Source organism: Lithobates pipiens, unplaced genomic scaffold, assembly GCF_037356315.1.
Source record: "Lithobates pipiens isolate NorthernLeopardFrog02 unplaced genomic scaffold, aLitPip1_a1.2 Scaffold_10, whole genome shotgun sequence".
NCBI classification, from domain to species: domain Eukaryota; kingdom Metazoa; phylum Chordata; class Amphibia; order Anura; family Ranidae; genus Lithobates; species Lithobates pipiens.
The window spans coordinates 31,751,524-31,764,643 of NW_027507686.1; the positions used below are offsets into that span (position 1 = coordinate 31,751,524).

Here is a 13,120-nt window from a genome sequence, read left to right on the forward strand (position 1 = left end):
AGGCTGAACTGACAACATCCCTAAAAGGATGAAAACCTTTACAAAACATTGCTGAATTCACGGCTCTTTCATAGACGCGGCGGGGGAAAAGTGGCGAGAGGCTTCAATGAGTTTCAATCGAAGAGGGATAGATGAAAAAGAGCTTAGTGACAGAAAAGGCGAAGGCTTATGAAAAGAGCGTAACAACGGCGATGGATACAGGACATTAGAGGAAATTCTACAAAGAGAAACTAAAAGGAAGAAATATAATGTAACTAATTCTGAGAAGCTGTGTCATTGGCTGAGCCATGCTGTTCCTTTAAAGGTGAAGATTAAATATCATCAATCCTGTGCCCTGCGTACAATCTTTTCAAATGGAAAACACACACTGCCACCTTAATTTTCCCATAATTCAAAAGTCGGCTACAAGATGGTCAGATTGAAATCTCTTGTCTGTGCTTAAGCAGTCATATAAGTTAGAACATTAAAAAAAGGACAATACTTGGCAACATAAATGTTAATTAGATCACTGTCATCAAATGACTTCTGATGAGGTCATATTGTAAATGGTCCTGTCATAAATGGACTTGATGTAAGAGGTCCTGTTGGGAATAACCTAGCTGTGACGGAATCGTCCTGCACCCAGCTTGGGTGCTTCCGTCAAGATACAACTTCCTCCGGTCTAGAACTAGGAGCCAGATATGATAGCTGACCCAAGATTAGCCGACAATAGCTTGGATGCAAACTGGAACTCTCTTTTTTTTTGAAAACTCACACAGAATATAGAGTACAGTGCACCAGATCAGATAAGAATTTGATCACATAATGCAAACAGTAAGATAGTTAACATAGCTAAGGAACAGCCAACATACACATAATGCTAACCCACATCTATCAACTAATAGCTGACAGTGATTAGTAAGTAATTAACTCATAAGCTAATCAACATAAACATATGACATCCCCAATAGTTTCATAACAAGATACAAGTGGTCACAATATTAATCACATCTGCGAGATGATCAGACAGACCGAAACAATAGGTGACTCAACTAAAGTGGAGGTAAACCCACAATCACCCTGTGTAAACTAAATGCACAGTATTAAACTGTCCATATGTATAAAGCTGATGCATGTGTCCTTGCCTTTGTAGTCTTACGCCCTTCAGCTGTTGGAGCCCCATAAAACTCAGGAATCGACACTCCCTCTTGCCGGGTCAGCGCCGCTAGGCCGAACCTCGAACCTGTACATTGAAAAGTGCAGGCAGATCAGTCATGTCTGCGTGGACACGACATGCAATGCTCAATGTGCGCATGTCAAATATACTCGGCGCCGGTGCAGGATTCGTGGCCACTAGCTTTGACAGCTCATCAGGAAAGGCACCACATGACTTCAGCATGCCCAATCATGCTGAGGTGTGGAGCAGCCAATCTTGGGAGAGCTTCAGAAGAAAGGAAGAGGGATGTGAAGCTGGAGTCGTAGACACGCTCTCTGCTCTCATGCATGAGATAAAGAAATCATATGTCAGTCACAGCAGTGGAGAATGGGGCGACGCAAACCTATCTGTGTGTCTGTTTTTATCTTTAAAAAAGGCAAGAGGATTGCTCAGATCTGGATTAACTTTGTGGCAAGACTGGGAACAAGTGACTTGACGTCCTCTGTTCTACCAGGTAGAAGTCTTCATTACAAAAAATTTAACAATGGGAATTCACACCTAAGAGGCACACAATGGGAACAGTCACTTAACACCTTAAACAGATTATATCAGGAGACCCCAGACAGGTTGCTTTGAGCTGATAATATTAAAGCGGAGGTCCACCCTAAAATGGACCTCCGCTCATCGGAATCCCCCCCCCCTCCGGCGCCACAATCGGCACCTTTCAGGGGGGAGGGGGGTGCAGTTACCTGGATAATCCAGGTAACTGCACCCACTTCCGGGCTAGCTCTCTGCGGAAAGGGGCGTACGTTACGCCCCTTTCCGCAAGCGCCCGCCCCCTTCAGCAAGTGCCCCGCTGCCTGCTGGGAAACACACAGCTCCCAGAGGCAGCGGGGACCGTCCGGATTGCGCCGCGCGGCTCGCGCATGCGCAGTACGGAACCGGGAAATGAAGCCGAAAGGCTCCATTTCCTGATTCCCATACCCAAGATGGCGGCGGCAGGACCCGCCAGACGAGCGAGCGATCGGCTTCGGGTGCCGACATCGCGGGCGCGCTGGACAGGTAAGTGTCACTATTTAAAAGTCAGCAGCTGCAGTATTTGTAGCTGCTGGCTTTTAAAAAAAAAAAAAAAAAAACGCGGAGTCCCGGTGGACTCCCGCTTTAACATCTGCTCTGAGTATCACAATCTAAAGCAGTCATTGCTGGTTTGGAGCATAGAGGCTATAAATATGTATATGGGTCCCCCAGTTCCCAGAGTCTGTGTGTTTTGGGGAGACGTGAATTTGTCTCAGAAACAAGACCACTTCAAGTGTCCCTCAGGCACACACCTCCCAAAGAGTAGTGTTCCCTTAAAAGCCAGGGCCCATAGTGAGTAGTCAATAGGTCCCCCTACGGTTCTCTCCAAAAGCCCCTGTCTTGGTTGGGTCTGTCACACCAGTCATAAATGGCCCTTTTATAAATAGTTACATTGTAAATGGACTTCTCATAAGTGGCCTCTTTGTAAATGGCCCCATAGTAAATGGTCATGTTGTAAATGGTCTGCCATGAAGTTTAGGAATACACAACTGTGAAGTAGAGGTTCTGACCAATAGCTGATTCCTAAAGCCAGCTTTCATACATATGCCCTAATTTCTATCGTAATGGAGTGACCTTCAGTAAAGGTTACATAAGCATGAGCCTTTAGAAAGAATGCAGAGACATCATAACGCTTAATTAGCGCAAGGTCTTCAGATGACTTCCAATGAGGTCCCATTGCAAAAGGCCCTGTCACAAATGCCCAGAATAAATTACCCTGTTGTAAATTGTCACATCATAAATGGCCTCTTCATAAAAGGGCCTTCTTGTAAATGGCCACATTGTATATGGTCCTGTAGTAAATGGTCACGTCGGAAATGTTCTGACGTGCAGTTTAGGAATACACTACTGTGAGGTTTAGGTGCTGACCTATAGCTGAATTTCCATGACAAAATTCAGACATATGCCATAATTTCTATTGTAATGTTACCTTCCTAAAAAGAGGTTATGTTAAGGTTAGTTAGCTCAGGGTCTTCAAATGACTTCTGATGAGGTCCTATTGTAAATGGACCTGTCATAAATGGCCTTAATGTACGAGGCTCTGTCGAGAATAACCCAGTCATAAATGGCCCTCTTGTAAATGGTCACATTGTAAATGGCCTTGTCATAATTGGCCTCTTTGTAAATGGCCCCATAGTAAATGATCATGTTGTAAAGGGTCTAGCATGCAGTTTAGCTGTAAGGTAGAGGTTCTGACCTATAGCTGAATTCCTAAAGCCAACTTTCATGCATGTACCATAATTTCTATTGCAATGGAGTTACTAGAAAAGTGCTTACATAAGTATGAGCCTTTAGAATGAATGCAGAGACATTCATTCACAAACGACCAAAATAAATGGCCCTGTTGTAAATGGTCACATCATAAATGGCCTCTTCATAAAGGGCCTTCTTGTAAATGGCCACATTGTAAAAGCATTGGGGAGGGGGCAGTTCTCTTTTTTTCCCAGTGAACAAACATGGCTGCGCCCAGGTAGAGATATACACTATTTTGTCAAAAGTATTGGGATGCCTGCATTTACACGCACATGAGGTTTAAAGGTATCCCAATCTGTGGGGTTCAATATTGCGTTGGCCCACCCTTTGCAGATATAACAGCTTCAACTCTTCTGGGAAGGCTATTCACAAGTTTTAGGAGTGTGTCTATGGGAATGTTTGACCATTCTTTCACAAGGTCAGGCACCAATGATGGATGAGAAGGCCTGTCTCACAGTCTCCGCTCTAATTAATTCCAAAGGTGTTCTGTCAGGTTGAGGTCAGGACTCTGTGCAGGCCAGTCAAGTCCACCCTTAAACTCGGTCATCCACACTATATTGCCAAAAGTATTGGACCACCATTCCAAATCATTTGGTGGAGGGGGGATTATGGTGTGGGTTGTTTTTCATGGGTTGGGCTTGGCCCCTTAGTTCCAGTGAAGGGAACTCTTAGAACATTTTGGACAATTTCATGCTTTGAACTTTGTGGGAACAGTTTGGGGATGGCCCTTCCTGTTTCAACATGACTGCACACCAGTGCAAAAAGCAAGGTCCATAAAGTCACGGATGAGCGAGTTTAGGGTGGAGGAACTTGACTGACCTGCACAGAGTCCTGACCTTAACCCGATAGAACACCATTGGGATGAGCGAAGACAGCAAGTCAGGCCTTCTTGTCCAACATCAGTGCCTGACCTCACAAATGTGCTTCTGGGTGAATGATCAAACATTTCCATAGACACACTCCTAAACCTTGTGGACAGCCTTCCCAGAAGAGTTGAAGCTATTGGAGCTGCAAAGGGGCCAACTCAATATTGAATATGGCCGAGGAGGTGGAATGAATATGGCAAAGGAGGAGGGATGAATATGGCTGAGGAGGAGGGGTGAATATGGCTGAGGAGGAGGGGTGAATATGGCTGAGGAGGAGGGGTGAATATGGCGAAGGAGAAGTAATGAATATGGTCAGTGAGGAGAGATCAATATGACTATGGAAAAGAGATGAATGTGACCAAGGGGAAGCAATGAATGTGGCCAAGGAGGAGGGATGAATATGGCTGGAGCTGAGGAGTGAATGTGGCTGAAGAGGAGGGATGAATGTGGCTGAGAGGGAGGGATGAATGTGGCCAAGGAGGAGGGATGATCATGGGCAATGAGGAGGGATGAATGTGGGTTGATGAGGAGGGGTGAATGTGGCAGAGGAGGAGGGATGAATGTGGCCGAAGAGGAGGGATGAATGTGGCCAAGGAGAAGCAATGAAAATGGCTGAGGAGGAGGGATGAATGTGGCCAAGGAAAAGCGATGAATATGTACAGGGAAGAGGGAAGAATGTGGCCAAGGAAGAGGGATGAATATGGTTGAGAAGGAAGGATGAATATGACTGAAGAGGAGGGGTGAATATGCGCAAGGAAAAGCAATGAATGTAGCTGAGGAAGAGGGGTGAATATGGGCGAGGAAAAGCAATGAATATGGCCAGGGAGGAGGGATCAATATCACTAAAGGGGATCAACTCCAGAGATAAAATAATAATTCTCCCGCTCTACAAGACTCTGGTCCGGTGGCACCTGGAGTATGCCATCCAGTTCTGGGCACCAGTCCTCAGGAAGGATGTGCTGGAACTGGATAGGGTCCAGAGAAGGGCAACAAAGCTGATAAAGGGTCTGGAGGATCTCAGCTATGGGAAAAGACTGCAAGCACCTAACTTATTCTCTCTGAAGATGAGACGCTTGAGAAGGGATATGATTTCAATATACAAATACCGTACTGGTGAACCCACAATAGGGATAAAACTTTTCCGGGAATGTAAAAAGACACGCGGCCATTCACTAAAGTTAGAAGAGAAGCGATTTACTCTTAAACTGCGTAGAGGGTTCTTTACTGTCAGCGCGGTAAGGATGTGGAATTCTCTTCTATAAGTAGTGATTTCAGCAGGGAGCATTGAAAAGTTCAAAAAACTATTAGATGGGCACCATAACGACCACAACATATAGGGATATACAATGTAATATTAACATAAAAGCCCACACACAGGTTGGACTTTTTTCAACCTCACCAACTATGTAACTACGGAGGAGGGATGAATGTGGCTGAGGAGGAGGGTTGTATTCTCCATGATGGGTGATATTTGGGGTCATCTCCCATATGAGATTCCCAATTTCGCCTTATCTGCACTGTGATTATCTGCAATGTCTACACCACTGTGCCAGTCTGTGGCATTGTATAATGAAGGATTTGGAGCTTTAGACATTTTTATAGAGGATTGGCCACAAAGGGGCTCATTGAGCAAAACTAACTATATGTAGAAGGGACAATCTACATATAGAGGAGTCCAAGCACCACAGTGGAGGCAAAGCACTCCAGAGGAGGAAAAGCACCACAGTGGAGGACAAGCACCACAGAGGAGGACAAGCACCACAGAGGAGGACAAGCACCATAGTGGAGGACAAGCACCACAGTGGAGGACAAGCACCACAGAGGAGGACAAGCACCACAGAGGAGGACAAGCACCATAGTGGAGGACAAGCACCACAGAGGAGGACAAGCACCACAGAGGAGGACAAGCACCATAGTGGAGGACAAGCACCACAGAGGAGGACAAGCACCATAGTGGAGGACAAGCACCATAGTGGAGGACAAGCACCATAGTGGAGGACAAGCACCACAGAGGAGGACAAGCACCACAGTGGAGGACAAGCACCACAGAGGAGGACAAGCACCATAGTGGAGGACAAGCACCACAGAGGAGGACAAGCACCACAGTGGAGGACAAGCACCACAGTGGAGGACAAGCACCACAGAGGAGGACAAGCACCACAGTGGAGGACAAGCACCACAGAGGAGGACAAGCACCACAGTGGAGGACAAGCACCACAGAGGAGGACAAGCACCATAGTGGAGGACAAGCACCACAGTGGAGGACAAGCACCACAGAGGAGGACAAGCACCACAGAGGAGGACAAGCACCACAGAGGCGGACAAGCACTGCAGTGGAGGACAAGCACCACAGAGGAGGACAAGCACCACAGAGGAGGACAAGCACCACAGAGGAGGACAAGCACCACAGAGGAGGACAAGCACCACAGAGGAGGACAAGCACCACAGAGGCGGACAAGCACTGCAGTGGAGGACAAGCACCACAAAGGAGGACAAGCACCACAGAGGAGGACAAGCACCACAGAGGAGGACAAGCACCACAGAGGAGGACAAGCACTGCAGTGGAGGACAAGCACCACAGAGGAGGACAAGCAGCACAGTAGAGCCCAAACATTACAGAGGAGGCAAACCACCTCAGAGGAGGTCAGCCAGCACAGAACAGCACCACAGAAAAGGATGAGCATCATAGAGGAGGCAAAGGTTACAGAAAAGATTAAACAGTACAAAACAGCACCACAGAGAAGGACAAACAATACAGTGGAGTCCAAACATTACAGAGGAGGCAGACCCCCACAGAAGAAGCAGTACAGAAAAGACTAAGTAGTACAGAAAAGCTCCACAGAAAAAGATAAGATCCCCCGGGAAGTCCAACATCATAGAAGAGGACAAGAAATACAGAGGGGTCCAAACATTATAGAGGAGGCAGACCACCACAGAGAAAGCCAAGCATCAAAGAAGATGCTGAGTACTGCAGGGGAGAATGAGCACCACAGAAGATGCTGAGCAATACAGGAAAGGTTGAGTAGCACAGAAGAGGCCAAGCACCATAGAGGAGGACAAGTACTACAGAAAAGTCTGGACATCACAGAAAGGTTCTAAGCACCACTGGAGAAGTTGAGCACCAATGAAGAGTAATCAAGTACATGTACTCCAGAAAATGGTGATACCATAGAAGAGGCCAAGCATTGCAGAAGGGGTCAAGCAGCACAAAGAGGCCAAACACCACTGAGGAGACCAAGCACCACGAGGAGGCTGGAAGAGGTCGAACAGCACAGACGAGCCCGAGCACTATAGAAGAAGCTGACCACCAATGAGGAGGCACAGCACCAGAGAGGAGGCCATACAGCAAAGAAGAACCCAACCACTAAAGAAGAGGACGGGCGCCACTGGGTAGGCCAAGCACCAAAAAAAAAGCCAAGCACCACAGTAGAGGTTTATTCAAACACGTTCTCCACATTTCGCACAGTCACTGTACAGACGGGTTGTACTAATTTTTGTATCTTTTTGTGTTACCCACTCCTCCTCCTCCCATTACATTATATTTGATGTTCTGCTTTGACTGTGTGATGAAAATGTTAGGGTAATCAATGTCCCCGGAGAACAAGTTATGATGAGTCGAAGAAGAGGTGACACTCGTCACATATGATGACGTCAGAGGCAAATGTTCTAGTTGTGGGTCTGAGTCAGCGGTTAGAGAAGGACAGCACCCCACTGTGATCAATTCATAGCCACTTCTCAGCATCCTTTTATCTCCTTATTAAAGAGCCCGCTCGTCCCTCTCAGCGACAAAAGATTTGCTGCCTTTGTGTCATTGGTGTGGCAAGAAACAAGACGCTTAATTAGAGGAGCCACCAGCCGGGCATTCTGCTAAACGGTGCGTCAGAAGAGATTCGTATCACAGATGAGAAGGTGACGACTCGAGTCATATTTCTGTCTCCCCAGAGACAATTCTGAAATTTAATCAGAGAAGGAAACAATATGACCATGAAAAGGGGAACCTGGGATGGTTAGGGGTCAGTTTTAGTTTTCCTCTCCTAAAGTCTATAAATGGAGATTTATAGGATTAGTTTATATTATATACGGTTGGGAAAACAAATATTTGATCCTCTGCAGATCTTGTACGTTTTCCCACTTACAATGAAATGAAGGGTCTATCATTTTTATTGTAGCACTTACCCCCGAAAGAGCTGCTGGTAATTGAATGAGCCTGTACTCTGCTTTTCCACCCTCAATAATTTGGCTCAACCCACTTGACACAGCTGTGTAACAGTGTTGGTGCGAAGACCCAATAATCTGAATTTTTGAAGAAAAAAGTCCCATGAAGCCCATACACCATCGGAATATCTGACGGAATGATTCTTCCGGAAAGTCCGGTCGTGTGTACGCGGCAGTGGCTACGAACCCTGTCTGCGTCAAAAACAGCAAAAACGCTTGATACGTTCTTAAAGCGGGGTTCCACTGTATCCAACTTTTTTTTTTCTGGACAAAATTACAATGATTAAGATTATTAGATATATGACTCACTTGTTCCGTTTTAAAGACTTCGGTTTTCAGTTCTCACTGCATAAAAAAACTTTTGATGCTGCCGGTTGTCATTTTGCCTGTGGGCATGTGAAGCCCACAGGCATCCTCTTCCGGGACACTGTGCTGCTGTGGACCAGCATGCACCACCTTGCCGATCTCGCGCATGCGCAGTAACTGCAGATTGGAGCACCGTCAACACCTCAGGTTGCCATCACAACGGGCGGCGGCGTAGGAAGTCCCGCCCCGTTGTGATGGCAACTGAGATAAAAATGGTTTCGTAATCCCGCGATAACTCGCGCCTGGCCACCGCACTGACTCCTGGGAACAAAAAAAAAGGATCCCAAGAGACAGTGCGGCAGAAAGGAAGTGTGGACCTGGACGCTGTAACCCCGCCCATATCCGCAGCAACCAGGACCCGGAAATGGCCAGAAATAAATCACGGAAAAAGTGACATGAAAGGTAAAGGTCCTCTTTGTATATAACAGCAAAAAACAGTATTAAGGAGAATTTTTTTATGATTCGGGTGGAGCTCCACTTTAACCATTCACCACTCCAAAAAAGTGTTGTTACAGGTTTCATCCATGACACTCAGGTTGTAAAGCATGGTGGAGAAGCCTTAGGTCCCTTTCACACGGGACGGATCAGTAATGATCCGCCCCGTGATGATCCCCTCGCTCAGCGGGGATCGCTCCGTTGTCCCCGCTGAGCCGGCGGCGGACAGGGCGGTCTCCGCACACTGTGCAGGGACCGCCCTGTCAGCTCTCCTTTCTCCTCTATGGGGGGATCAGATGAGCATGGACCGTCTGTCCGTGTTCATCCGATCTGCTCTGCAGACGGATAGAAAAATAGGATTTTCCTCCGTCTGCAGAATCGGACAATTGCGGAGGCGGACAATAGCGGGTGTCTGCGGATGTTCATCCGCAGACACCCGCTATCCCATAGGAATGCATGTATGTCCGTATTTCATCCGCAAACGGATGGATGAAATACGGACATACTGTCCGCATGTGTGAAAGGGGCCTTAAATCAGTGCTTACAAATTGATCACAATGCTTTGTTGATGCACAATAGGTATTTTATTTGTTTATAAACAAAGCAAACAATTTACCAGGTCAAAGCTAACAATATGATCACACAGCTTTGTTGGAAAAAAAACCCATGTGTTTTTATTTTCTTATATACATTTCACCTAACCTAATTTCAAGTAACCCACGTGGTGAAATTTAAATGTTAACATGACATGTTGGCAAAGACCAAATCCTTATGACTGCTGTATAATTAATTTTGCCAAACCCACTTCTCTCATCCCTACCAATTATGCGCCAACACTTTTCATGAGCTGCAGTTCTGCAATCATTGCCCCTAAGCCTGTTTGGTTCCACTGGTGGTCACCTGCTCTCTTCCTTCTGTGTTGCATAAAATGTCCATAAACTTCTATATTAACTCAAGCAAGGAAAAATGGTGGATTCCAGCAAAAACTCACATTTCTGCTTTTTGAATTCACTGGAGAAAATCATCCTGACAGGTATAGAGATTTCCTCTGGGACATGCTTGATACCGCAAGAGCGTGCTAAGGTATGCTATTTACAAAGTTCTTTATCTGGTTCCCCTGCTGTAAAGGCCGAGATTTGCCAGAAAACTGAAGACAGTCAGAGTTACTCTTTAAACATGGATCACCGACCAGCAAAATGTACCTTTTCCAGGAAGACGGTGACGGCGTTCTTGTCCCCATCAGGTCTAATACGGAAGGTTCCGTCTTCATTCCCGGACTGTATGGAGAACTCCATGGCTTTATTCACCGTTTCCACATCATCATCAATCGCCATCAGTGTCACGATGGTTGTACCAGGCGCAGCGTCCTCAGCGATAATAAACGTTAGAACCTGAGAAAAAAACAAGAACAACGAATCGCCAAAAGGCCATTGCAGTTATATATCAATGATCAAGGCTGATATTTGTTTTTTCTATTCCTTTGCTTTAAATTTATTAATATGAAAAATAAGCTATCAATGGATGGAAATCACATTATGATTACATTATTATGATACACAACAAAATCCATGGATTTTTACAGACGGATGTTGGCTCAGACTTGTCTTGCATACACACGGTCACACAAAGTTGGTTGGAAATTGCAAACGGCAAGAATGCGGTCATGTACAACACGTACGACGAGCCGAGAAAAATTTCAATAGCCAGTGTGGCTCTTCTGCTTGATTCTGAGCATGCGTGGAACTTTGTGCGTCGGAATTGTGTAAACACAATCAGAATTTCCGACAGCGGATTTTGTTGTCGTAAAATTTGAGATCCAGATCTCATATTTTGTGTGATGGAAATTCCGATGGAAGATGTCCGATGGAGCCTACACACGGTCGGAATTTCCGACAAAAAATTCTCCCATCGAACATTTTCCATTTTTAACCCTCCCTGTAAGCTTAACATATTAATATTAATAAATTAATTAATAAATTATATATTAATAACCCCCCGTAACCTCAACACTAACCTTCCCTGTAATCTCAACACTAACCCTCCCTGTAACCCTAAAACTAAACTTACCTGTAATTTCAACACCAACCCTCCCTGTAATTTCAACACTAACCCTCCCTGTAATTTCAACACTAACCCTCCCTGTAATCTCACTAACTTCCCAATGACAGTAATGCCGCGTACACACGGGCGGACTGTATGGCGTACTTAGTCCGTCGAAACACATTTCAGCGGACAGTCCGCTCGTGTGTGGGCTTCAGCTGACTTTTTCAGCGTGCAGTCTGGCGTACTAAGTATTTCGGATTTTTCGAAATTCTGTCTACTTTGGTTTTAGCGGACAATCCGCTCGTCAGTAGGCTAGTTCGACGGACTAAGAATGGCGCATGCTCAGAAAGGATTTACACGGCGGAAGGGTGCTTTGCTGTGTATTGGACTTCCTATTTCTAGTCCCGTCGTACGTGCTGTACACGTCATCGCGCAAGCTTTCGACGGACTGTTTGTGCATCCGTGTGTGGTCAAGTCTGTTCAGTCGAAAGTATGACGGACTGTCCGTCGGATTGTATGATAAGTACGCCATACAGTCCGCCCGTGTGTACGCGGCATTACACTAACCTTCCCTGTAACCTCAACACTAACATTCCCTGTAACCCTAAAACGAAATTTACCAGTAATTTCAACACTAACCCTCCCTGTAATCTCAACACTAACCTCCCTGTAACCCTAAAACTAAATTTACCTGTAATTTCAATACTAACCCTCCCTGTAATCTCAACACTAACTTCCCAATGACAGTAACACTAACCTTCCCTGTAACCTCAACACTAACATTTCCTGTAACCCTAAAACGAAACTTACCTGTAATTTCAACACTAACCCTCCCTGTAATCTCAACACTAACCCTCCCTGTAATCTCAACACTAACCCTCCCTGTAACCCTAAAACTAAATTTACCTGTAATTTTAATACTAACCCTCCCTGTAATTTCAACACTAACCCTCCCTGTAATCTCAACACTAACCCTCCCTGTAATCTCAACACTAACCCTCCCTGTAACCCTAAAACTAAATTTACCTGCAGATTCAACACTATCGTTCCCTGTAATCTCAACACTAACCTCCCAATAACAGTAACACTAACCCTCCCTGTAATCTCAACACTAACCTCCCAATAACAATAACACTAACTTTCCCTGTAACCTCAACACTAACCTTCCCTGTAACTTTAACGCCAACCCTCCCTGTAACCCCAAAACTAACCTTTGCTGTAACCTTAACACTAACCCTCCATTTAACCTCAATACTAACCCTCCCTGTAACTTTAACACTAACCCTCCCTGTAACCCTAACACTCACCCCCCCTAACCTCAACACTAACCCTCCCTGTAACCCTTAATCCCCATACACACGATCAGATTTTCTGCAGATTTTTTCCTTCAGATTTACCAAAACCATATAATATGAGGTCAAACCTTAGGAGTTTCAATTTGTATGCAATCAGGCAGGCCCTTGCACTACATGGTTTTGGTAAATCCAAAGGAAAAAAATCTGCAGAAAATCTAATAGTGTGTATGGGGCTTAACACTCATCCCCCGTAACCTCAACACTAACCCTCCCTGTAACCCTAACATTAATGCCCCCATATTCTCAACTCTAACCCTCCATAACACCATCCCCCTATAACATCAACCCTCCCAATAACCCTAATGCCGCATACACACTACCGGACTTTCCACCAAAATAAATTCTGACAGTCTTTCTGACAGAGTTTTGACCGAACG

The 13,120-nt window shown here is 45.5% G+C and overlaps 1 protein-coding gene across 3 annotated transcripts in view; it reads right to left on the reverse strand.

Moving 5' to 3' along the window:
• The window catches only part of CDH16 (cadherin 16), a 124,742-nt gene that overhangs the window by 52,932 nt on the left and 58,690 nt on the right, over positions 1–13,120 (reverse strand). For all 3 annotated transcript variants that reach the window (XM_077453384.1, XM_077453382.1, XM_077453383.1), the window contains one exon: positions 10,548–10,736. In XM_077453384.1, the coding sequence (XP_077309510.1) occupies positions 10,548–10,736 (189 nt within the window). The remainder of the gene's footprint in view (positions 1–10,547; positions 10,737–13,120) is intronic.